General features: G+C 38.0%; 1 protein-coding gene across 1 annotated transcript in view; it reads left to right on the forward strand.

The window, feature by feature from the left end:
- Positions 1-24,863, forward strand: part of SLC49A4 (solute carrier family 49 member 4) — a 67,524-nt gene that overhangs the window by 16,168 nt on the left and 26,493 nt on the right. Inside the window, exons 3-5 of the mRNA XM_008708249.2 lie at positions 8,269-8,534; positions 15,032-15,161; positions 20,315-20,423. Of these exons, the coding sequence (XP_008706471.2) occupies positions 8,269-8,534; positions 15,032-15,161; positions 20,315-20,423 (505 nt within the window). The remainder of the gene's footprint in view (positions 1-8,268; positions 8,535-15,031; positions 15,162-20,314; positions 20,424-24,863) is intronic.

Raw genomic sequence — 24,863 nt, forward strand, 5'->3', positions numbered from 1 at the left:
TCCTTCTGAAAACAATTTGGGAGTAAGTTTCATAAGGCCTTAAATGTTCATATTTTTGACCCTAAAGAAGTAATTTGGAAAGTAGCAAATATTTACATGCAAGGATTATCACAGCAGCATTATTAATATTAGCAAATAAGTAGCAAACATTAGGAAACTGGTTAAATGAGTTTTTGTGCATCTGTATAGTAGACTGTCATGGAGCCATGACAGTTACGATTATAATGAATCTTTCATGAGAAAATGTTTATGATAGGTTGTAAAGGTAAAATAATTTAGTGGATGAACTATATTCAATATGGTATCTAGTTACCTATGTTTAGGTATTGAGAGATGCATTGGGGAAAAAAACTGAAAGAAAAAATACAGTAGTAGTGGTTGTCTGGGCTGTTTAATTGAGTTATTGAATTTATGGTTCTTTTTTTTTTTTAAGATTTTATTTATTTATTCGACAGAGGGAGACAGTAAGAGAGGGAACACAAGCAAGGAGAGTGGGAGAGGGAGAAGCAGGCTCCCTGTCCCAGGACCCTGGGATCATGACCTGAGCCAAAGGCAGACGCTTAATGGCTGAGGCACCCCAGAATTTATGGATATTTTCTGTATGCATTTTTCTACTATGAGTATATATACTTTTAAACTAAGAGGAGAAAATAAAAATTACAAGACAAGAACAAAGTTGTGAGACAAAATGAAGGGAGGTAGACATCTATTTTTCCCCTCTTCCTTGCCAAGAGATGATTGAGTTTGGCCTTAATAAAAACCCTGTGAGATAAAGTACCTTTGGAGAAATTGAAACAGCAAGAGAATAAGCGATTCACCAAAGATTACACGGTTAATAAATTTAGCTCAAACTAGAAACTGAGTTTTCTGATACCTAATCTAATACTCTTCACTGTGTTTTTCATGTGCTCTCTGTAATTGGTACTTGATGTTGTTATAAGTTTATTTAGGGCCAAGACTATAATATTCATCTTTGTATTTCCTTTAGTGTCTAGCTATAGGTTCCTTGGCCATAGTAGATATTCAGCAGATATTTCTAGTCGAATCATAATTAGCCCAAATTATTAAAGGATACAGAAGTGAAATTGAGTTTCTTAAAAAAAACTACAGCAGAAGTCCTAGAAGGCTTCTTCCTTTCTACCATCATCTCTATTTCTTCCTTCCTAACTTCCTTTTTCCTGTAATTCATAACATCCCTGACCCTTTTTTTGCCCTATATTTTCTTGGACTAAATAAAGGAAAACTATTTCTAGCACTCTGCCATTTTCAATATCCAGGAAATGGTGTAACATACCAGTTTATTCTGATGCAGGATAATTAGGAATTGGGAGAAAGTTTGTGAACCATTGGCATATTGAATCTTAGAGGTAAGTATTTTTGTGGATTCTAGATTACTTCCTATTAAAAATAGGTAGAATTTAAGTTAAGAATGTTGGGCTTATAGTGAAGAAGGACCTGCTAAGTTTATAAACCAATTTTCTAGTGTTATCACCACCGCTAGTCATAATAAACTAAAGGTTTCTAAAGTAGGTCTATGTGCAGAATCAAAATATGCATGCCTTTGGATCTGAAAGCCTTATCTTAACAGTCAGTGATTTTTATTTATACTGTTATTAGCAGAGAACCTTCAGAATGAGACCATGTTGGAAGAGTAGAGAGATTGGTAGACCGATTAAATGAGCTTTGATTTTGATTTCCAGTCCTGGCTTAGCCATTAGCTAGTTACATGACTTTGGAGCTCCCCCCCCCATACTTTTTGGAGAAAAGAAAGTTATAAAATTATAAGTGTGATTTTAAATGTAATATTCGCCTCTCTGGAACTCAGTTTTTATATTTGTAGAATGCAGAGGTGGTTATCTAGGTGAGGTCTGAAGTCTCTTCCAGCTATAAAAATTCTAATTCTAAAACACATTCCAAGTAGAAAATAGTTGAGGAATCATAGGTATTTGTTCCAGGATGTCAGAAAGCAAAAGGTTAGGATACCAGAATATCATTAAATACAAACTAAAATGTCAAGTACATTAGAAAACCATGAACTGTGGATCTTCAGTTTGAACTTTAGCTATTGGCATTTGTTTGAAAAGCTATAGTATATTGAATGATATGAAGTGGAACGCAGCTGTGCCCAAATGCCATACCACATGCCAGTGAGGCCCCAGCCTGAGGGGCGAGGGGCGGGGGTACTGGCTGAGGGCTGAAGGTGAAGGGGCACAGGGCAAGGGCAAGACTCTTGTGAGGCTTCTGTAGGTCCATCACGTCCAGTCCCCATGCCCCCTCTCCCCTCCTCCTGCCAGGCCTACGGAAGGGCACAGGGCAAGGGCAAGACTCTTGTGAGGCTTCTGTAGGTCCATCACGTCCAGTCCCCATGCCCCCTCTCCCCTCCTCCTGCCAGGCCTACGGAAGGGCACAGGGCAAGGGCAAGACTCTTGTGAGGCTTCTGTAGGTCCATCACGTCCAGTCCCCATGCCCCCTCTCCCCTCCTCCTGCCAGGCCTACGGAAGGCTGGCAACCCCCCACAGTTCATGGGGGTTGCCAACTGACACTAGCGGGCAGCACCCTGGTCTTCCTGCTCTTCCATCTAGTCCTTTTTTTTTTTTTTTTTTTCAGTTAGCCCACGTATAGTACATCATTAGCCCACATATAATACATCATCAGTTGGTGTAGTTCTGCTACTGCTGCTGCCGCCACCAGAGAAACTCCAGGTCTTTAATATCCTCTCAGCCTGCAAGGGAAATTACCCTCTCACCCATTTTCCCACTTGGCCTGTGGGGATGGGACAAACACAGAAGTAGGCAGAAGCTAGGTAGAAGGAAAAAAGGAAAAGGGGGAAAAGACCAGAGGAAGAAGGGGAGAGGGAGTAGACCAAGGACACAATGAGAGGAGACTGTGATGAAGAAAGAGGGCAGCACACTGGCCCCTGGCAGGTGTGTCACAGCTTGGCCTGCAGAGTTCGAGATTTGCAGTCCCCGAGCTGTGAATGTGTACTGGCCATCATCAGGTGTGAAGCTAGAGCCCTTGATTTAGTGAGTCCACTTTCTGGAGAGCTTCCTTTCTGCTGCAGGGCTTACTGCCCGGGAGCTGCCTCCAATCCTAACTGCTGCCCACCCTTCCGGGGCCCACTGCACTGGAGACGGTAATAAAGCACTGGCCGTGCTTTGACCACCCTCAGTGTTTGCTTGCTTGCTGGCTTGTTTGTTTTTTTAAAAAAGCTTTATTTCCAGAATATTTATTAATTACCTTGGTTTTTGTATCACTGAATTTAGATTTTTTTAAATTTATAAATGGGGGTGCCTGGGTGGCTCAGTGGGTTAGGTGTCTGTCTTCAGCTTGGGTCGTGATCCCAGGGTCCTGGGTTCAAGCCCCTCATCAGGCTCCTTGCTAGGCAGGGAGTCTGCTTCTCCCTCTCCCTCTGCTTCCCACCCCCCTGCTTTTTCTCTCACTTTCTCAAATAAATAAATAAAATCTTTCAAAAAAATAAAAATTATAAATGGAGTGGATGTGTGTGTTTAGGTAACTGTGAGTTTTTTTGTTTTGTTGGTAACTGAGAGTTTTATAGCGCAAGTTAGTTGTGTATTTCAGCAACGGCCCTTCTCTGTGCTGAAATTAGTCTGTGTTCTAGTCACTAGAGAGCATCCACACTTCGTGAGACACTGGCGAATTTAGAAGCCAGGCTCCTCATCTGCAATGAACTTTTACTTGCAAAACAAAACTGAAGCATATAATGATGATGCAGAAAAATTGACATTAAGTGATGGGATCTACTTCCCTTTACTGAAGATTGTGAATCACTCCTCTTGACAGTCAGCCAGATCGATAGGTGTTAATTTCTGAAAGTCAGCTTCTTTCCAGTGCTAAGAAAGGATTAGAACAATCACAGTGAGTGGCATTTAACTTTCAGTACGTGACGGCAACAGACTTTTCGATCCAGACAATTCTTTTAGGCTGGGTGTTTTTTCTTGTCACGTTGCCAAGCTTACATACCTAATTTTTGTTCTAGCATTTGTTTCTAACTACTAGCATAGTCTAAATCCAAATTTCCATTTCCTCATGAGTCTCAACTTCATCTTCAGTATTCTACTGAAACTGCTTCTACTCAAATCATAAATGACCCTCCTTATTGACGAATCCAGTGGTTACATTTTAGTTACCAAATGATCTTTGTATGAGACTTGACACTATCAACCATTCACTCTCCTCTTCTCAAAACCCTTCTCTCCGCTATGCTACCTCTTTCTTTCTTTCTCTTTCTTTCTTTCTTTCTTTTCTTTCTTTCTCTGTAATTGCTCCTTCTCAGTTGTCTTTCTAGACTCACTCCTCTTCCTCTATTTAAAAAATATTATTTTCCAGTGTTTTTTCCCTAACCTCAAGATGTATCTCTTAGCTTAGACCTCTTTGTTTAGCTTCTGACCTACATTCAACCACTTATTTTACATTTTTATGGAGTTATGGATGCTTTCGCAATATGCAGTCATTCACCTAGCTACATCTGTTGTATGGCTGAGAACGGTCTTCCAAACCATCCCCTGTTCCATATCCCCACTGTTGCTGTTGCCAGTACTGCCAGAGGGTCCTTGGCCTAGACTCAGTGCCTGAGAGTATCGCACTCTGGCTTTCCTTCAGTTTTACTGTTCCCAATGTGCTGAGGAGTCTGTAGGGCCAAGGAGATATGCCCACCCTGCTTATCATGTCTAGCTACACAGGACCCCAGATGTCCCTGCAACAGGCCTTTTTCTCAGGTCTGTTCTTCTAAGAGTGGACCACATCCCTGGTGTGTGCTCCCCAAGCTCAAGGGGTTGCCAAGGGGCAAGGTTTGGAAGGCAGGAGAGCTTGGAGGCAGACCTTCAGGTCCCCGTGCATACATGCAATGATGATGTAGACCAGAGCTAGAGGTCAGAAGAGAGGGAGGATATGCAAGGTCCTCCATTAGTACTCTTATCACTGGCCCCACAAGGATTAAGGGCGGGATTAATTATTGCCTCATTTTTCTTTATATTCCTGGTACATGCTGATAGGTGATGTTTCAACTACCCCTAAGGACTCTAAGGGCAAGGGCTTTAGCTTTTGAATTTTATATTCCCATATGCCTATCACAGTGCTTACCCAATACACAACTTAGTACATGTTTGTCGAATAAGTTAAATAACACAACTTGTATTGAATAATTTATAATTATTTCATCTCCTTTATTGTCATTATAAAGAGTTTATTGTAATATTTGTATGATTTTAGTCTTATGATGCCCTTTTTTTTTTCAGAAAAAAAAATACCTCTAATTTTGTATTACCATTAAATGGGAAAACTAGATTTTAGATATAAAACTGAATTTTATTTTTAAATATATTTTTACAAGTTAATTTCATAAAATAGAGTAAGTTAATAGGTAACAGAAAACAGAGTCAGGCAAACATGAAAATCTTGATATTGCAGGACAGTAGTTCTTATAACTAGTTATATTAGTAACTGCCACACCCTGAAGGACTGTAGAATACAAATATGAGAAAGAGCAAGACTATGTTCTGGAAAACGTAAAGATAACGGGAAGAGCAGGAACCGGGTTTCCCTGCCAGGTTTCCCATGAATTCAGGGGGGAACCCCAAGATCCTATGGGTCTAGTTCCACTACTGACTTCATCTGTGAGAAGTGTGTTTGTGCATGATGACTTTTAATGCAAAATGCACATAATCATTAGAATAATTTTTAAATACCAAATCAGCATGTTTTAATTCACAAGCTGATTTTTCATTATGGTAATTCATGTTTTAGGTTGGCCCCCCAAGTTCAGTGACCTTGTGGACTTCGAACCCATATGAAATGTCCCTAGTGCTGATATACCTGCTTTTTGTACTTCTATCACAAGCTCACACATTCTGTGACTCACGTTTGCTGCTTAAAAAATAGTCTATTCAGGACACCTGGGTGGTTCAGTCAGTTGAGCCTCTGCCTTCGGCTCAGGTCATGATCTCGGGGTCCTGGGATTAAGCCCTGTCTCAGTGTCTTTGCTCAGCGGGAAGCCTGCTTCTCCCTCTGCCTGCCTCTCCCCCTGCTTGTGCTCTCTCTCTCTGTCAAATAAATAAATAAAATCTTTTAAAAAAATAGTCTATTTGTGATTCCACTGAGAGTTAACACATAGTTAAGCCATGGCAATAATTTGAGTTTTGTGCCTTAATCCTTTTAGGATTCATAATGTTTTATCATGTTTTGTTTTGTTGATAGTTTGTTTCTTCTGTGTTTGCTTTCTTCTCTTAACATTTTTAGGCATAATAAAATTATTCATTACAGCCCTTCTCCTCCTGGATGAGATGGGTCTTTCAGGAACACCTCATTAAAGGTATTAAATATCAAAGCAGTTCCTCTCTGCGCCATCATGCACTGTCTGTTGTGCCATCACGGATCATGAATAAAACCACTCAGTGATAATTGTTTGAAGAGTATTTCTGTGATGAAATTGCTATGTTACAGCTGGGGATCCACTGGTGTTTGGAGTAGGGATTTGGTTTCATAAACAGTTTAAATTGTTTTTGTCATTTAGAAAAAAGTTCCCCTTTCACAAGATTTTAAAATGTCTTCAGTCTTAATTTAGTAGTAGTAATGATTCTTGGAGCTCTTTTTGCCTTCACAATAAGTTTTCCAACATTTACAAAGATTTGAGCAGACCTAACTCACATATTTCACTTCCCACTCACGCCTCTACAGTAGGGCCCTACCACTCTCCCATATGCCTGTTTAAAAAACTTTTTCTAAGTCTCTTAAGGTGGTAATTATTAAATAAAGGGTGGGGGTTGGTCTCCTCATGGTGATTGAATAGCAAAACGGGGGCAAAAAGTAGTATCACATGTATGTCACATAAACTGTTCCTTCCCTTTCCTCTACCTCCAAGACAGAAGAGGTTGATTTGCCTCCCTTTCTTGGGTATGCTTGTTGGACTTCCGGCTTCTCTTCTCCTTCAAGGCTACTCTTGAATGAGAATGTGTATGTTGGGGGTGGAGGGAGCAATGGGAGAAGAGGGTTTGGTTGGCAAGGAACAGGATAGAGTACTAAATAGAATACTGAGAAAAGATGAGCAAGAGAACAAATGGAATAGAAGCAAGAAACTACCCTTCACCAACCCTTGCAATTAAAGCCACAGAGTATTAGGACTGGAAGGAACGTAGTGCTCCTGTAATTAGAGTAGTTTAACCTAACAGATACTCAGTGAATGGATATTGAATTTAGACAAATCTCATTTTGCGGGAGAAGAAATGGAATCCCACAAAGATCTATTGCCCAGAACCATTCAACTAGTTAGTTGCAGAGCTGGACCAGAACCCAAGTCCTCTAATTCCTCAGCCACTTCCTTTTCTATTAGAAGATATTATAATGATGGTTTTCTTTTCTTTATTCTTTTTTTTATTCCTGTCACCTGGCAGAGCAGGCATGAAATGTTTTATATCATTTTATTATGATTTCTTTCATCATGATAAGTGCATTGCTTAATCCCCATCACATATTTTCCCCACCCTTCACCTGCTGCCCCTCTGGGAACCATCAGTTTGTTCTCTATAGCTAAGAGTCTGTTTCTTGGTTTGTCTCTCTCTTTTTTTTTTTTCTTCCTTTGCTCATTTGTTTCTTAAATTCCACATATGAGTGAAATTACATGGTATTTGTCTTTCTCGGACCGGCTTATTTTACTTAGCATAATACTCTCTAGCTCCATCCACGTCATTGCAAGTGGCAGGATTTCATTCTTTTTATGCTGAGTACTATTCCATTGTACTTTTTAAAATATCATTTTATTTTAAGACACGTTGAGCTCAACCATATTATTAGTTTGAATGGCTGGTGGCATTTACTAAGTCTGTTTATAAGATGCAATCTAGTAGAAAGAAAATGGATTTTGGAGTCAACCAGGGTCCAGGTCTCTGCTTTGCCCATTAGCACTTGGGCAAGTACCTTAATCTTCCCAGAAAAACAGAGGCTTTAACATCTCAACAAATAAAGATAATAATAGCTACCACATAGGGTTTTTGTAATGAATGAAACAAGGTTATTTGGAGTATTTAGTTTGGCATGTGGCATAAATCAGAGGCGTCAATAAATGAATAAGGGGTAACTGTTACTGTGTTTGGTGTCCCTCATGGGGAGTCGACATGCTTTACCTTGCAGACATGTCCTGTTTTTTACAGACGTGTATCCTTAATGCCAGAGTTAAACTGCAGTTTGGCTAACAACTTCTTGCATAGAAATATCTGCTTCAGCTGCCTCACAGCCTTCTGATTTTTTTAATTCCAGACTAATCCATGGAGGACAGTTGTTAAATGGATTGGCAGGTCCCACGGTAATGAACGCAGCTCCGTTCCTCTCTACGACGTGGTTTTCTGCAGATGAACGGGCCACCGCCACAGCCATTGCATCAATGCTCAGTTATCTTGGTGGAGCATGCGCGTTTTTAGTTGGGCCACTTGTTGTCCCAGCCCCCAATGGGACGTCGCCTCTTCTTGCTTCAGAGACGAGCAGGACCCACATTAAAGATCTCATAGAGACTGTATTATATGCAGGTATTTTGCAGTTTATTTTGTTCCCCCTCTACTTTATCTTTATCCCAGTCCTCTTTACTCCACCCTCTATATCAGATCACTTCTTATGAAATACTTACGAGGACCAAAATATACATATGCACATGTGTGCTTTTCTTGTCATGGAACATGGAGATGCCTATTTAAAACTTATCCTTTCTAGGAAGTTGTTAAGTTTAAAATGTATTATTGCTGCATGGAAGTTTATTTCTTATTTTTACTCTTCCCATCCATTTACAACTAAGCACCATAGAACACATTGTCTAGTGTCTTTTGTAGATATCTGATCAGAATAGAAAACTAAATGTCATGATTCACAATAAGTATTTGTTAACCATCTATTGGTAGCTGTTAAGCCCATTTTCTCCCTTGCAATTTCCCCCCTCCTCTCTGACCTGGTAAACCCGTGTCACCCACGGTTTATTCTCTTCATTCCCTATCCTCTCTCTGTTTAGTTTATTCTTCTCTTCATTCCCTATCCTCTCTCTGTTTAGTCTGTTAATAAGGGCTATTGACCCTTCCAAAACATTTTCTTGGTCCTTTCTCTTTATTGCTAGGGTTAAGCCCTACTCCACACTTACATTATAGTCTCTTACAGACTCCTCCGCCCTGTATACCTGTTTGTTATTTCCTTCTACATTCAGAAAACTCTTTATAAGTTTTTGTGTATTCTAGCATTGTGCTAAGTGCTGGGAATTGGTAAGATCACTGAGAAGACTATTAACATACTAATAGATATACAGAGCTTGAGAGACCTAACTTGCCTGAGTTTGGAGAGAAGTTGAAGAGTTGGGGAAGGCTTCAGCAAAAATGTGATAATTAAAGTTAAGAATTTCATAGGAGTTCACCAAGTGTTCAAGTGAGGTAGGGCATTCCACATAGAAGGAATAGCCACTGCAAGGGCAGATATGGTATGAGAGAGCTCAGTATGTCCAAAGAACTGCACGTAATTTCATATGGCTAAAGTAGTGTAAATATGTATATGTGGGTGTAGGTAACAAGTGGCAGAAAATGAGGCTGGAGAGATACAGGACCATATTATGATGAACTTTCTATTAATTTACTCACTTATTCATTGAACACATATATTTTGACCTCCTATGTATCTGTTCCCGTGCTAGGCACTGAGGTGGACATGGTTCCAACTTTCAGAGAACTTAAGAGTGTCCCAAAGGAACAGACTGGTGAACAGTTGTAAAACAGGGTGGTAAGTGCTGTAACCGAAGGCGGACAGTTGCTCTGAGACCTCAGGAGGAGCACCTAGGTTAGATTTTGGAGGTCAAGTAGAGCTTCCTGGAGACGCAGCATCTAAGGTGGAGCCTGAGGGATGAGAGGAAGTTAGCCAAATACAGTGGGCAGGAGGAAGAACATACTAGAAAGAGAGGGGGCCGTGGAGAAGAAGCCTTGTAATGGATGAGAGCCTGGTATAGTCAGGCAACTCAGAGTCCAGAGTGGCTTAAACCTGGTTTAAGGTTTAAGGTTCACTACTTTCCTGGTCAAAGTAGTGACAGATAAGTTTAGCTAGAGAGGTAAGCCAGGCTTACCTGGCTTGCAAGACTTGTAAGCAGGGCTAATGGGTTTGAAATTCACCATATTGTAGGCAAAGGCCACACTCCGAAGAATTTTACACTAGAGAATTATACAGTGAGATTTACATTTTTAAATATGTTTTTGAGGGAATATAGCAAAAGCAGAGGCTGTGGCGTATATAAAGCATTTAACCCCTCCCCCCCCCCTTAGACAACTCCTTTTAAAGAAAAAAAACTGAGGGGCACCTGGCTGGCTCAGTTGGTAGAGTGTGCGACTCTTGATCTTGGTGTTGTGAGTTCAAGCCCCATGTTGGGTATAGAGATTACTTAAAAATAAAATCTTTAAAAAATAAATAAGTTTTTCTTTGTTTAAAAAAAATAAAAGAAAAATGAAATTTAAAAGTAGTGAATAAAACTGAAAGCAGTGTCACATAAATTTTAAACTTTATTTTGGTCACATCATTCTTTTTATTGAAAACTTAACAATAATCGTGTCTTTTAAATGGCTGGATTTTAGGCACTGTTCGGCAGTATTAATGGTCTTCATCCTTCTGGTTCCTGGTTCCAGTGAATCCAAAGCTTCTACTCACAGCTTCCTAGTTATTGCTTCAGTGCTTTCATATTTGCCAGTCTGCTTTCCTGAAATATTGTCCCATGACCCTTATTCCATTAAAAATATTTTGCTAGAATTGCCACATTAAAAGATTAACGACTCTTAAATTATTTCAAAGGCATCATAAGAAAAGTAAACTACAAACCCACAAATCCTGGCCAACCAATTCTAACAACATATAAAAAAGGATTATATATTATAACCAAATGAGATTTATTCCTAGGATGCAAGGTTGGTTTAACATGTAAGACTCAACTAACGTATGTATCAGTAGAATAAGGGAGAAAAAATATGTGATCATCCTGATGGGGGGGGAGCATTAACAAATCCAACGCCCTCTCAAGATAAAAACACTCAACAAATTAGTTGGTAGGAGCTCCCTCAACCTAACAAAAGGTGTCTATGAAAAACCCACAGAAAAGATCATATTTAATGGTCAAAGACTAAAGGCATTCCCCCTGAGATCAGGAATAAGACGAGGATGCCTACTTTTGCTCTGTCTAGTTAATATTGTGCTGGAGGTTCTAATCAGAATCACTAAGTAGGAAAAAGAAAGAAAAGGCCTGTAGATCGCAAAAGAAGTAAAACTATTTCTATTGAAAATAGCTTGATCTTGATAGAAAATCCTCTGAAATCCACCACAAAACTACCAGATCTAACAAGTTCAGCAGGAATGAACAAGTTCATCCTAAAAACACAAATTTTAGGTGCAAGAAAATGTGTTGTATTTCTATACATTAACAATGAACAATTTCTATACATTAACAATGAACAATCCAAACATGAAATTAGGAAGATAGTTCAATTTATAATAGCCTCAAAAAGAAAATATTTAGGAATAAATTTAACAAAATAAATATAAAACTTGTGTTCTGAAAAGTATAAAACACTGTTGAAAGAAATCACAGAAGACCTAAAGAAATGGAGACATCCCATATTCGTGAGTTGGAGAGTTTAATATTGTGAATATGGTAATATTCCCCAGATTGATCAACACATTCAGTACAATCCATCTACCTTTGTTGCAGAAATTGACAAGCTGATCCCCCTCCAAATTAAATTAAATTAAATTAAGTTAAATAAGTAAAATGAAATTGACAAACTGATCCCAAAATTTATATGGAAATGCAAGGGACTCAGAATAGCCAAAACAGTCTTGAAAAAGAACAAAGCTGGAGAATTCACACTTCCCAATTTTAAAACTTACTACAAACTCAACTTCACTAATTAAGACAGCAGGGTATTGGCATAAGGATGACACAACTCAATGGAACAGAAGTGAGATTCCAAAAAATGAGCCATTACATTTACAGTCAATTGACTTTTCATAAGAATACCAAGACAATTCGGGGTGCCTACCTGGCTCAGGTAGAAGAGCATGCAACTCTTGATCTTGGGGTCATGAGTTCGAGCCCCACGTGGGGTATAGAGATGACTTAAATAAAACTTAAAAAAATGAGTACCTTGGGGCGCCTTGGTGGTGCAGTCGTTAAGCGTCTGCCTTTGGCTCGGGCGTGATCCCAGCATTCTGGGATTGAGCCCCACATCAGGCTCCTCCGCTGGAAGCCTGCTTCTTCCTCTCCCACTCCCCCTGTTTGTGTTCCCTCTCTCACTGGCTGTTTCTCTCTGTCAAATTAATAAATAAAATCTTTAAAAAAAAAATGAGTACCAAGGTAATTCAATAGAGAAAGAATAGTATTTTCAACAAATGTTGCTAGGATGTCCATTATGCAAAAGAATCTGTTTGAACCCCTTCCTTACATCATACATAAAAATTAACTCAAAATGGATTATAAACTTAATGTAAGAGCTAAAAGTAAAAACTCTTAGAAGAAAACATGGAGTAAATCTTTGTGACCTTGGATTCGGTGTGAAATCTTAAAAGCACAAAAGAAAAACCAGATAACTGGATTTCATCAAAATTAAAAACTTTCATGTTTCAAAGGACACCCATCAACAAAGGGAGAGGACAGCTCACTCTGGGAATGGGAGAAAATTGTTGCAAATCATATATCTGATAAAAGACTTATATCCAGAATATATAAAGAACTCTTACAACTCAACAACAAAAAGACAACCAAATTAGAAAATGGGCAAAGGACTCAAATTTCTCCATAGAAGATATACATATGGCCAACAAGCCCATGAAGAATGCTTGTCATCATTAGTCATTAGGGAAATACAAATTAAAACCATAATGAGATACGCTTCACATCCAGTAGGATAGCTATAACCAATAAAATGAAATGAGGTGCCTGGCTGGCTCAGTTGGTAGAGCATGTGACTCTTGAACTCAGGCTCTTGTGTTCAAACCCCACATTGGGTGTTGAGATTACTTAAGAAAATAAAATCTTCCAGGGGGCACCAGGGTGTCTCAGTCAGTTAGGCGTCTGACTCTTGGTTTTAGCTCAGGTCATGATCCCAGGGTTGTAAGATTGAGCCCCACGTTGGGTTCCACACAGGAGTAGAGCCTGCTGGAGATTCTCTCTCCCTTTCCATCTCCCTTTTCCCCTCCCCCTACTCATGCTCTCGCACACACTCTCTCAAATAAATAAATCTTTAAAAAATAAAAACCTTTTTTAAAAAAATGGGAAATAAATATTGGTGAACAAGTGGAGAATTTTTAATCTTCATACGTTGTTAGTAGGGAAATAAAATGGCACAACCACTTTGGTTCTTCAAAGTGTTAAACATATATTATCATATGACCCACCAATCACATTTCTAGGTATATACCCAAGTGCAGTAAAAATACATCCATGCAAAAATTTATACGCAAATGTCCATAGTAGCATCATTCATAATAGCCAAAATGGAAACAATCCAAATATCTATCAACTTAAGTGGATAAAAGATGTGCTTTATCCATTCAATGGAATATTATTTGGCAAGAGAGGAGAATAAAATTACTGATACATGCTGCTCCAACATAGTTGAACCTTGAAAACATTACGCTGAGTGAAAGATGCAGGTCACAAAGACCACATCTGATTCCATTAATATGAGATGTTCATAATACTCGAATCCAGGGAGACTGAAAGATTAGGGAGTAGTTGCCTGGGGCTGAGATTTGGGGGTAGGGGGTGGGTAATGAGTACAGAGTTTCTTTTCGGGACAGTGAAAAAGTCCTAAAATTGATTGTGGTGATGGTTGCACAATTCTGTGAGTATACTAAAATCATTGAATTGTGCACTTCAAATGTGTGGATTGTATATTGTGCAAATTATCTCTCTGAAGCTGTTTACAAAAATGCCAATAGAGAGAATATGAACAAGGCAATCCCAGAAGAAGAAATACAGATGGCCAATAAGTATATGGAAGATGCTCATTCATTGTTGTTAATTAGAAGATCTGTAAATTAAAACAGTTCATTAACTTCTTATTGCTCCTCAGACTGACAAAGAACAAAGACATTATCCATGTCTAAATGTCTTACAGGAATATTGTACTTTTTGCTAAGAATATAGCCCTAGAATTAGAATTAAAATTATCCAACTGAGTGGACTCAGGAAGTCACTTAGTCCAGTCCCTTTATTGACAACGAAGAATAAAGGATTCATTCAAATTAAAAGTTAATTAATGGCATAGGCAGGTCTCTACTCCAAGTTTCCTAACTTTCCTTTTGGGAGTCATGCTTTTCTACTAAATTGGACACAACAAAAGTTGTGACTTACAAGTGCCAGAACTCTGGAGGGAATGATCAGGACTCCTACGATCTTTTCCTTACTAATGGTACCAAATTAAGATTGTTTGGATGTTCATTTTACTTCCAATTGTTTAGTATTCTACAGTGGCTAGTCTTTTTAGTCATTAAATTTTGCTTTCTTTTTCTTGTTATTTTTGGATGCATTACTGTTTTGTTCAGATTCTCCATACAGCCTATAAATTGAGTCTGTGCTATGCTGTGCTTTGGAATATCCAATCATTGATCAAATAAACCTCCTATCCTATTACTACAGTTTCTGTATCATATATTTTCTTTCTGAGTACCATGCTTATTAGACAATCATCTTAGATCTGTTTCAAAATCTTATACTACAATGCTCTTGGTTTTTAATGTTTTTTCCTTCGAGTAACATTTGCTTCTGCCTCAGTGTTTCCGTCTATGTAGTGTGTACCATAGTATGGCTTCTTACGTATGAGCTGCTGAAATTTATATCTTTACGGATCTGTTTTTTTCACAAGACTGAACTAATTTTGCTAGGTACTATATTTTGCTTATCTTTTTATGCCTAGAGCTTAGTTAATGATTTGTTAGATAAATAAATACTTGAAACATTGAACTTTCTATGTTGTCTGGTTAACATTTTATTCTTTTTTTTCTCCCCTGCCCCCAGAATTTGGAGTTGTCTGCTTACTGTTTTCTGCAACACTAGCTTATTTCCCACCCCGGCCTCCACTTCCTCCCAGTGTTGCTGCGGCTAGCCAGCGGCTGAGTTATCGGCGGAGCTTTTGTAGATTATTAAGGTAAATACACTTTGAATCACTGAGTGGTTTTGACTAGCACCTTTAAGATAATTTCACATTTATTTAAGGTAACTTAGGATGGTAATTTTTCAGCAACCCATTAATCAGGTTGCAAACAATTGATAAAATACTGATTAAATATTTTAGAGGGGCTTCCTATCAGAAATCTATTTTTAAGATTTATTTATTTGAGAGAAAGAGAGCATGCACGCACAGTGGGGAAGAGAGCGAATCCCAGGCAGACTGCAAGCAGAGTGTGGAGCCCACTGTGGGGCTAGATCTCAAGACCCATGAGATCATGACTTGAGCTGAAAGCAAGAGTCAGACGCTTAACTGACTGAGCCACTTAGGCACCCCTATCAGAAATCTATTTTTAAAAATCACCCAAAACAGGGGCACCTGGGTGGCTCAGTCAGTTAAGCATCTGCCTTTGGCTCAGGTCACTGGGATCGAGCCCCACCTTGCGTTGGGCTCCCTGCTCAGTGGGGAGTCTGCTTGTCCCTCTCTCTCTGCCCCCAGCCTGCTCATGCTCACACTTTCTCTCAAATAAATAAATAAAATCTTTTTAAAAATTTTTTTAAAAAATGGTTTTCTTTCTGTATAGGAATCCAAACCATTTTATAGGTGGCCAAAGTGATAACTCAGATTTGTGAAAAAATTTTTGAAAAATGTTTATTGGACATTTAATTCTGATTTTGGGTAACTAATTTTTTTATTCCTTTTTGACTGATGAGAAGAAACCTCCTATAAAATTTACCATGCATTTGTTGAACATGTCCTTTAATATTATCCGCTAAATTGTCTTAAAATTTTTCTTTACACAGCATTCGTTTTGCTCTGCTGCAACACATTGCAGTTGCCACTCATTGTGAAATTTGCAACATATTTTCTTCTACTCTCTTATTTTTTCCTTCATAAAATATTCAAATAAGCAAATTACAAAGTTATATCCGTATAGAAAAAAAATAATGAGAACTGAGTCCGTTCATTGACACCAAGATCAGTGACAGGTTGTAATACTAGAAACAACACATGCTACACCCGGCACATTCCAGTAATATCTTACCCAATGTAGAAGTTAAAGTGAAATATAAGTCCTACCAAAAAAATAAAGTTGTGGTTAATGGGGAAGTACTTTGCACTGCTGCTGTTTTTGAATTTGGTTTAAATTAATTACAGTGAAATAAAATGAAACCTTTAGTTCCTCAGTGTGTGAAGAATACTAGCCACACGTTCGTAAGGCTGTGTCACGTTGTTTTTCAAACTTTGGTTCAGAGCCAACTAAGTTAGTAGGTAGACCACCTTTAAAAAAAAAAAAAAGTAGGACGAAATAAGCTAGAATGGAAATATTATTATATCACATGTAGTAAGGGTACATGTATTTTGTGAGACTTCTGTTTCAAAATATACGTATGTATATGTGGGGAGATCACAAAGTGAAAATATGCTTGGAGTATAGCAAAAAGTTTTTAAAAATCACATCTCTGCAGCACATAGAATATTGCCTTCCACATAATAGGCAAATAAAAATATTCATTAAATTGAATGGTGACCAGTGGTGCATATGTGTAGGATGACAGTTTAAAATGATAGTTTTTTTTAATGTTGTTTAAGTTTTTCCCTATGCAGCACCAGAGTTTAGTTAGCAGTCAGGAGAGGTAGGTTTGGTCATATTATGCCAGACTAATAATTTGGACTAGTCTGTGGAAAATAAGGAGTCACTGAGGGATTTTAAGCTAAGGAGTTGTGTAAAAAATTGTTCTGACAAGGAAAAACAATGTAAAATTATCACTCTGACCACAATATATACCCTGTGTTTGCTTCTAATTACTCTAGAGTCAAGATCTTTATTCTCTGTTAAAACCATAGAGTAGAAGATCTTTCCCTTTTCACCAATGTCTAACATTCCTTCATTTCTTCCATTATTAGTTAAGTCTGCAGCATTGCCTCTAGAGGAGGGCTCTCCAGGGGAGTTCTTTGGACCTGCCATGCCCCATCCCCCTAGCCTATCATGTAGTTTTCCCTGGCCCTTCAAAGGATGCCTGAAGTCATTACTTTGTGGATTAATCAGAGTAACTGCTTCTCTAGATTCTAATTCCATTGTCTGGGGAAACAAAAAAATCATTGTTTATGCTCCAAAGTTTTCACCACCATTATATATTTATTATCTTTCTAAAATAAGTAAATAAATCTTTAGGGACACCTGGGTGGCTCATTTGGTTAAGTGTCTGTCTTCTGGCTCAGGTCATGATCCTGGAGTCCTAGGATCGAGCCCCGCCCCAGTGGGAAGCCAGCTTCTCTCTCTCTCTCTCTCTCTCTCTCTCTCTCTCTCTGCTACTCCCCCTCCTTGTGCGCTCGCTCGCTGTCTCTGAAATAAATAAAAATCTTAAAAAAAAATTAAAGAATAAATCTTTAAAAATAATAATAATAATGATAAATTTCAGATATCTATTCCCATTCTGTCATCTACCTACAAATTTTGTCCATGGATTCCTTAATTATTAACTTTCTGGTTTTATCTTTTACATTGAGGTATTCAACCCACCTAGAATCTTCCTTAGTACATGATGTTAACTAATGATGCAGGAGTTTTGTGGGGGTTTTTCCATAAAAGAAACTAGCACTATTTACTGAACAATCATTAGCAGTTTGTTAGCCCTCTGTTCTCCATTGTGCTTATTCTTCAGCTGTTTGTGTACCATTTTTTATTTCAGCCATGCAGTTTGTTTTGATATGTGATAGGATAAGGGCCTCCTTTTTCTTTTTTTTTTTTAAAGGTAAGTTAGCTTTCCAAGGACTTTTATTTTTCTATATAAACTTTAGAGCATATTTAAGTTTCTAAAAAATTCAACTGGAACGTTAATAGGGATTATATTGAATTTATTGATTAATTTGAGGTGAATTGACTATATAGACTGTCTCTCCATCTATTTAGATCATTTTCTATGCCCTTAATTAGTTTAAAGTTTGCTTTTTCTTTCCCCCCATAGAGATCTTGGGCTTTCCTAGCTATTGTTAATGGTATGTAATTTTTATTACATTTTTTAAATTAAACTTTTTGTGTGTGAAATAATTGTAGATTCGCATGCAGTTGTAGGAAATAATACAGAAGGATAACGTGGGCTCTTTACCCAGTTTCCCCTAGTGATAACATCTTACAAAACTGTTGTACAATATCACAACCAGAAAATTAACATTGACAGTCAAGATACAGAACATTTCCATCGTCACAAGGATCCCGTTTTTTGTCCTTTTGCAGCCACATCTACTTCCCTCCTGCTCTGCTTCTTAACCCCTAGCAAACACTGATCTGTTCTCCATTACTATAATGTCACTTCAAGAATGTTATGTAAATGGAATCATATAGTACGTAAATTTTGAGAGTGGCTTAAAAAAAGGGGGGGGGGCAAACCAGAAAACAGACTCTTAACTATAGAGAACAAACTGAGGGTTGCTGGAGGGGAGGTGGGCAGGGCATGGGTTAAATGGATGGTGGGTTACGGAGGGCACTTTTAGTGATGAGCACTGGGTATTGTGTGTAAGTGTTGAATCACCAAATTCGACACCTGCAACTAATATTACACTGTTAACTGGAATTTAAATAAAAACTTGAAAAAAAAAAAGCATAATTCTCTGGAGAGTCTACCAGGTGGTTTTGTGTTTCAGTAGTTAACTCCTTTTTATTGCCGAATAGTATTCCATGGTGTGGAGGTACAGTTTGTTTAACTGTTCACCTGTTGAGGGACATCTGTGTCGATTCTAGAGGGTTTTTGGCCATGACAAATAAACATTTATATGCAGGTTTTTGTGGGAACGCAAGTTTTCATTTCTCTGGGATAAATGCCCAGGAGTGCAATTGCCATTGTATGGTAGTTGCATATTAAGTTGTTGTTGGTTTTTTTTTTTTTCTTAAACCTGCCAGGCCATTTTCCAGAATGGCTGTACCATTTTTCATCACCACAAGCATCTGGTGTCTGTGCATCTTCACCAGACTTTGGTGTTACCACTGTGTTGTTGTTTTAGCCATTTTGATAGTGTGTAGGAAAGTACAATCTCTAGAGGGCAACTGGCATCATCTGTTGAAGTCATAAATCCACATACTCTCTTGACGTGGCAGTCGCACTTCTAGAAGTCAGTTCCCCAAATGTACTAGTGCACGTGTGAAATGACTGTAGGAACAAAAGAATACAATTTTATATATAAAATGTAATATATATATATGTATATCGTGTATATACCATATGTAATAAAAAATACAAATCTCTCAGTGAGGGCTGGTTAAATTATGATATAGCAACATAATGGAGTACAATGCAGCTCTAAGAAAGAATGAGGAAGCTCTTTATTGACGATGGAAGAGTTCTAAGACTTATTAAGTTAAAAAAGTAAAATTCAGCGAATGGTTGTAATATACTACCATTTATGTAAAAAGATTGGGTAAAGAATATATATATATATACACACACACACAGAGTATATATATTAATATGCACATATCTATAATATACGTACACATTTCTATAATAAGAATATATTCTTATACACACACATTTGTACATATACATAAGCTTGTATATTTTGAAATGTTTCTGGGAAGTTGCCTAAGAAAGTGCTACCACTGGTAATTGTGGGAAGAGGGGAATAGGGTAGGGACGTGTTTTCCCCATATTTTTAAACTTTTTGGTTTTGAGCCATTTCCATTGTATTGCCTATTAAAATCTTTGACTAATACAAATTTTAATAGCAATAAAACAAAAGTTAAAACTGCTCTCTGAAAATAGTAAAACTAGCAAATTATCTATTTCTTTTTAAGCTTTGATTTTTTTCCCCTCCACTTCGTTCATAAGGAGAAATGGTAATTTATCCTTTCAAATAAGAGCTTTTTTTAAACTGAACCTCCCTATTCATTCTATGAAATAATGTTGGTAATTCATCTATATAATAAACATTGACAACTTTAAACAATACGAACAAGAAGGATTTTTATAAAAACAAAAAAATTTAAAGAACTTTGAATTTATTATGAAACTGACATTTTCTATTTCTGATTCTGGTGTTCCAGTTTCCAAAGGACTTACATTTTTCATGAGTAAGAATTTAAAATCAAGATTTTTGAATCCGCAGTAATATTTTCTTTTACTTCTCTTTTACAGCAACATGAGATTTTTGATGATTGCTTTAGCATATGCCATACCACTTGGTGTATTTGCTGGTTGGTCTGGAGTTCTGGACTTGATTTTAACACCAGTGCATGTCAGCCAAGTAAGCATTTTATTTTTATATAAGCTGTAGGTATTTTTAGTTCATTTAAATTATAAATATTGTCTGCATGTTCTTGGTTTAAGCTTCAAGGCCTGGGTAAAATATTATCTGATATCATTGTTGCAAAAGCAAGATCCTTAGTGAAATAGTTAAAAATAATATTGATTTTCTTCCTGGATTTTGTTAACAGCAATAAATTTTACATTTATTTGGCTACTATTAATGATGCTAATAAACAGAAAACTAAAGAAGGAAAATCTTCATTTTGTTGACTCCATCCTGGTCTTGCTTCATACTTTATAAAGAAGATTAAGATCCCATCATCAAATATGTGGCTACTTTGTCATGTAATTTCTCACTTTCTCTCTAGTCTCAGAATAAAGTATCTCATTTCTTTAAAAATAACCATTTCACCTATATGCTTCCAGCCATGTATTCCTTCTCCTCACTTCCAGGTGGCATGATAGAAAGGAGTAGAGGGCTTTGAAGGGGCAAACAGAGGGAATCCAGCACGCTGGTACGCCATTCCGTTGTATGAATGAGCAACAATTTGTGCCTTCTACTGTTGGTGAACGTTTGGATTGTTGACAGTTTTGACTGTCACCAACAATGCTGTAGGAATGTTCTCATACACTCTTGATGCACCTCTATACACATTTCTGTTTGGATATATAGCTGGGAATAGAATTACTGGTTATAGTATATGCCTGGTTTGATAGATGATGCCAAACTTCCCCCAAAGCGGTTGTGTCAGTTTATAGTCCTACCAGCAGGACATGAAATTTCTCATTGCTCCACATCTTTACCAACGCTTGGCAATGTTAGTCTTTTTAAAGTTAAAGATGCTAGTGGCTGTGCAGTTAAGTGCCATTATAGTGGTATCTTTTTAAGTGTTTGTTGGACATTTGAATATCCTTTTTTGTGACACACCTGTTCAAGTCTCTTGCCTACTATTGGGCTACCTTTTTCTTGCTGATTGTAAAGAAGAGAGCTGTGCAGAAGGGGGCTCCCTAGAAGACTGTGTGGGGTCTTCAGCAAGTCTTGGCTGAGAAATGGAATGCACATATAAAGGGCAGAGCTACCAGAGGCTTAACAGAAAGACTGCTAGGAGGTGTAAAGCAGAACGAATACAGTAGAGGGAACGCAGTGCTGGGCTCCGCCGTAACGGTAAGACCTCCTTAACACCTTGTTAATACCTGGGCTGCTTCTGAGACACAAGAATCTAGGCCAAAATTAGAATCAAGGACCATGCCCTAGGTAAAACAAGGCCTGTTCTATTTAGACCCACCATACACAAGCCCTGACAAAAATCTGCAGAGGAGACAGTTTGGAGATTGAATCCTACCAAGTGAGGAGGGCTTGGGAAACACTTTGGTTTCTACTTACCTACCTTAATAAAACACAGAATTAAGACTATACAAGTTCAAGGTGATTAGTTATTAATTGAACTGCCTACTAACACAAAGCGCAAAAATCAACCAGTTTAGGGAAAGATAAAAGGATTCAGAACCTTTACGTTGTATCATCCATGGCATGTACCATACTGTTAAAAAAAAAAAAAATTAGACAGGAAATGTGACCCGTATTTACAAAGAGGAAGTATTGAATAGAAACCAACTCGGAAATAGTGTACATGTTGGGTGTAGCAGAGACCATAATGCAGAGAGAAGGAGAGAAATCTTCGCTTGCTCAAAGTTCATTTATATATATATATATATTATATATATAATATATATATATTATATAAGGGCAGCAGATACAGAACAGTTCTGTCATCATAGAAAGCACTGTTGGACAGTGCTATTCTAGAAGCTTTATCATTATTCTTGTCACATTTAAACCTAGAATTGAATTTTGTGCTTGTTTTAAGGTAGAAATTCAGTTTCTTTTTTTCCCATATAGGTATCCATTAACCTAGTATCAGTTTTTTTTTTAAAGATCATGCTTTTCTCATGGCTCTCTAGTTCATCTTTGTCATAATGAAGTGCCCTTGTGTGCAGAGATGTGTTTCTAAACTACTTTTTTCCCTCTAGTCTATTTGCCTGTCTTTGTGCTGATACCAAAGTGTTTCAAGGTATTTTAGTGTTATAATAAATTTTGCTTTTTGTAGAATAAATATGCCCCTTTATTGGGATTTTGGCTAGAATTTTTTAAATCTATAAATCAGTTTAAGAATTAACTTCTTGGGGCGCCTGGGTGGCACAGCGGTTGAGCGTCTGCCTTCGGCTCAGGGCGTGATCCCGGTGTTATGGGATCGAGCCCCACATCAGGCTCCTCCGCTGGGAGCCTGCTTCTTCCTCTCCCACTCCCCCTGCTTGTGTTCCCTCTCTCGCTGGCTGTCTCTCTCTCTGTCGAATAAAATAAAATCTTAAAAAAAAAAAAAAAGAATTAACTTCTGTGTAATTAACTTCCTTGTAAGTCATATATTTATTAATATGTTCCAATATGTTATCCTGTAGAACTACATTGTCTGGTACAGTAGCTACTAGCCACTTGTGGCTATTTAATTTGAAATTTAAATTAGTTGAGGGTGCCTGGGTGCCTCAGTCAGTTAAGCGTCTGTCTTTGGCTCAGGTCATGATCTCAGGGTCCTGGGATAGAGCCCCACGTCAGGCTTCCTGCTCAGCGGGGAGTCTGCTTCTCCCTCTGACCCTCCCCCCTGCTCGTGCTGGCTCTCTCTCTCTCAAATAAATAAAATCTTTTTTTAAAAAAAGAAATTTAAATTAGTTGAAATAAAATAAAAATTAACTTCTTTAGGTTCTGTTTTCTCTAATTTCCTTTGGAGACTCTGTATGTTATACCTTCGTAGTATATTCCCTATGTCTCTTAATCTCTTTTCTGAATTTTCTATCCTTTTGCCTTTCTCTGCTTCAGACTGGATGTTTCATCTAGCCTTTCTTCCAACTCACTATTTCAGTTTTCATCTCTAATATTTTGTTAAACTCATCTCTGAGTTGTTAATTTCAGTTATATTCTTAAGTTATAAAATTTTTATTTGATTCTTTTTCGTAGTTTCCACATTTCTGTAGAAGTGCTTGATCTTTTACTTTTTTGAATTATTAAAAGTAGTTGCTTAAAATCTCATAATTCTTTGATCTGGATCCCCTGTGGGTCTGTTTATATATTTGGTATTCATTTATGTTTTCTTATCTCCCAAGGTTTCTTATCTCCTTATGAGGTGTGCCTTTATTTTCAACTGAGTACCAAACAGAGTATATAAAAAGTTGTAGAGCTCATTTAAGCATCAAGACGATGTTATTTAGCCCCAGAAAGATCTATGTTTTTTCTTACAGGAGTCTAGGAATCATGTACTCCAGTTTCAGGAATTGTGATTACTTAAAGCTGGTTTTTTTGTTTTTGTTTTTAAGATTTTATTTATTTATTTGACAGAGACAGCCAGCGAGAGAGGGAACACAAGCAGGGGGAGTGGGAGAGGAAGAAGCAGGCTCCCAGCAGAGGAGCCTGATGTGGGGCTCGATCCCATAATGCCAGGATCACGCCCTGAGCCGAAGGCAGACACCTAACGACTGCGCTACCCAGGCGCCCTTAAAGCTGGGTTTTAGTCCCACAGAATACTGTTCTATTTCCAGTGTATAGTACTCTTAGGTATAGTCCTTCAAAGTCACCATCTAAAAGCTGAGGTTTAGGGGCGCCTGGGTGGCTCAGTCAGTTAAGTGTGACCCATGATCTCAGAGTCCTGGGATTGAGCCCCACGTCGGGCTTCCTGCTCAGCGGGAAGTCTGCTTCTCCCTTCTCTCTGTCTGCCACTCTCCCTGCTTGTGCTCTCTCTGTGTCAAATAAATAAATAAATCTTAAAAAAAAAAAAAAGGCTGGATTTTTTTTTTTTTAGCAAGGCCACCCACCTTACAATAGGCCCTGAACTCATATTTTTTTGTTTCCTAGGTCAGCAAGGCTATTGATAACCCTCAGCCCCTTAGCTACCTTTTCTGAGATCAGCAGACACCCCAAAGGGAAAAGTGTCCCCAAATACCAGGCTTATCTTTCTGGATTTCCTTCCCATTCTATATCACGGTTCCATAATTCTGGAATTACCTTCTTGGCCTTCTGATGCCATCAGATGGGTTTTCCCCTAGATTTTCTAGTTCTCAACCAGAGTATCAATCCAGATGACCTAGTGTACCTTCACCGTAAAAAGAAAGCCTTCCTTTAGTTTTCTAACTGATTTTTCTGGATGGCAGGTATTCTAAGCACGCTCAATTCCAAGAAAGAAGAGTGTAGCGCCCATTTAAATGATTCTGGTTTTGCAGATCTTACGCTTCACATTATAAATCCTGAGACGCCCTTTCAAGTATCTCTCTCGGTATAAACTCGGAGAGACCAGGAATCACACCAGGTGTTAAATAAAGTGAAATTTAAAATTAAATGAGCAAAGAGGGGGCACCTGGATGGGTCAGTTGGTTAAGCATCAGACTCTCAATT

The sequence above is a fragment of the Ursus maritimus genome, unplaced genomic scaffold (assembly GCF_017311325.1).
Source record: "Ursus maritimus isolate PB19 unplaced genomic scaffold, ASM1731132v1 scaffold_4, whole genome shotgun sequence".
Lineage (NCBI taxonomy): Eukaryota > Metazoa > Chordata > Mammalia > Carnivora > Ursidae > Ursus > Ursus maritimus.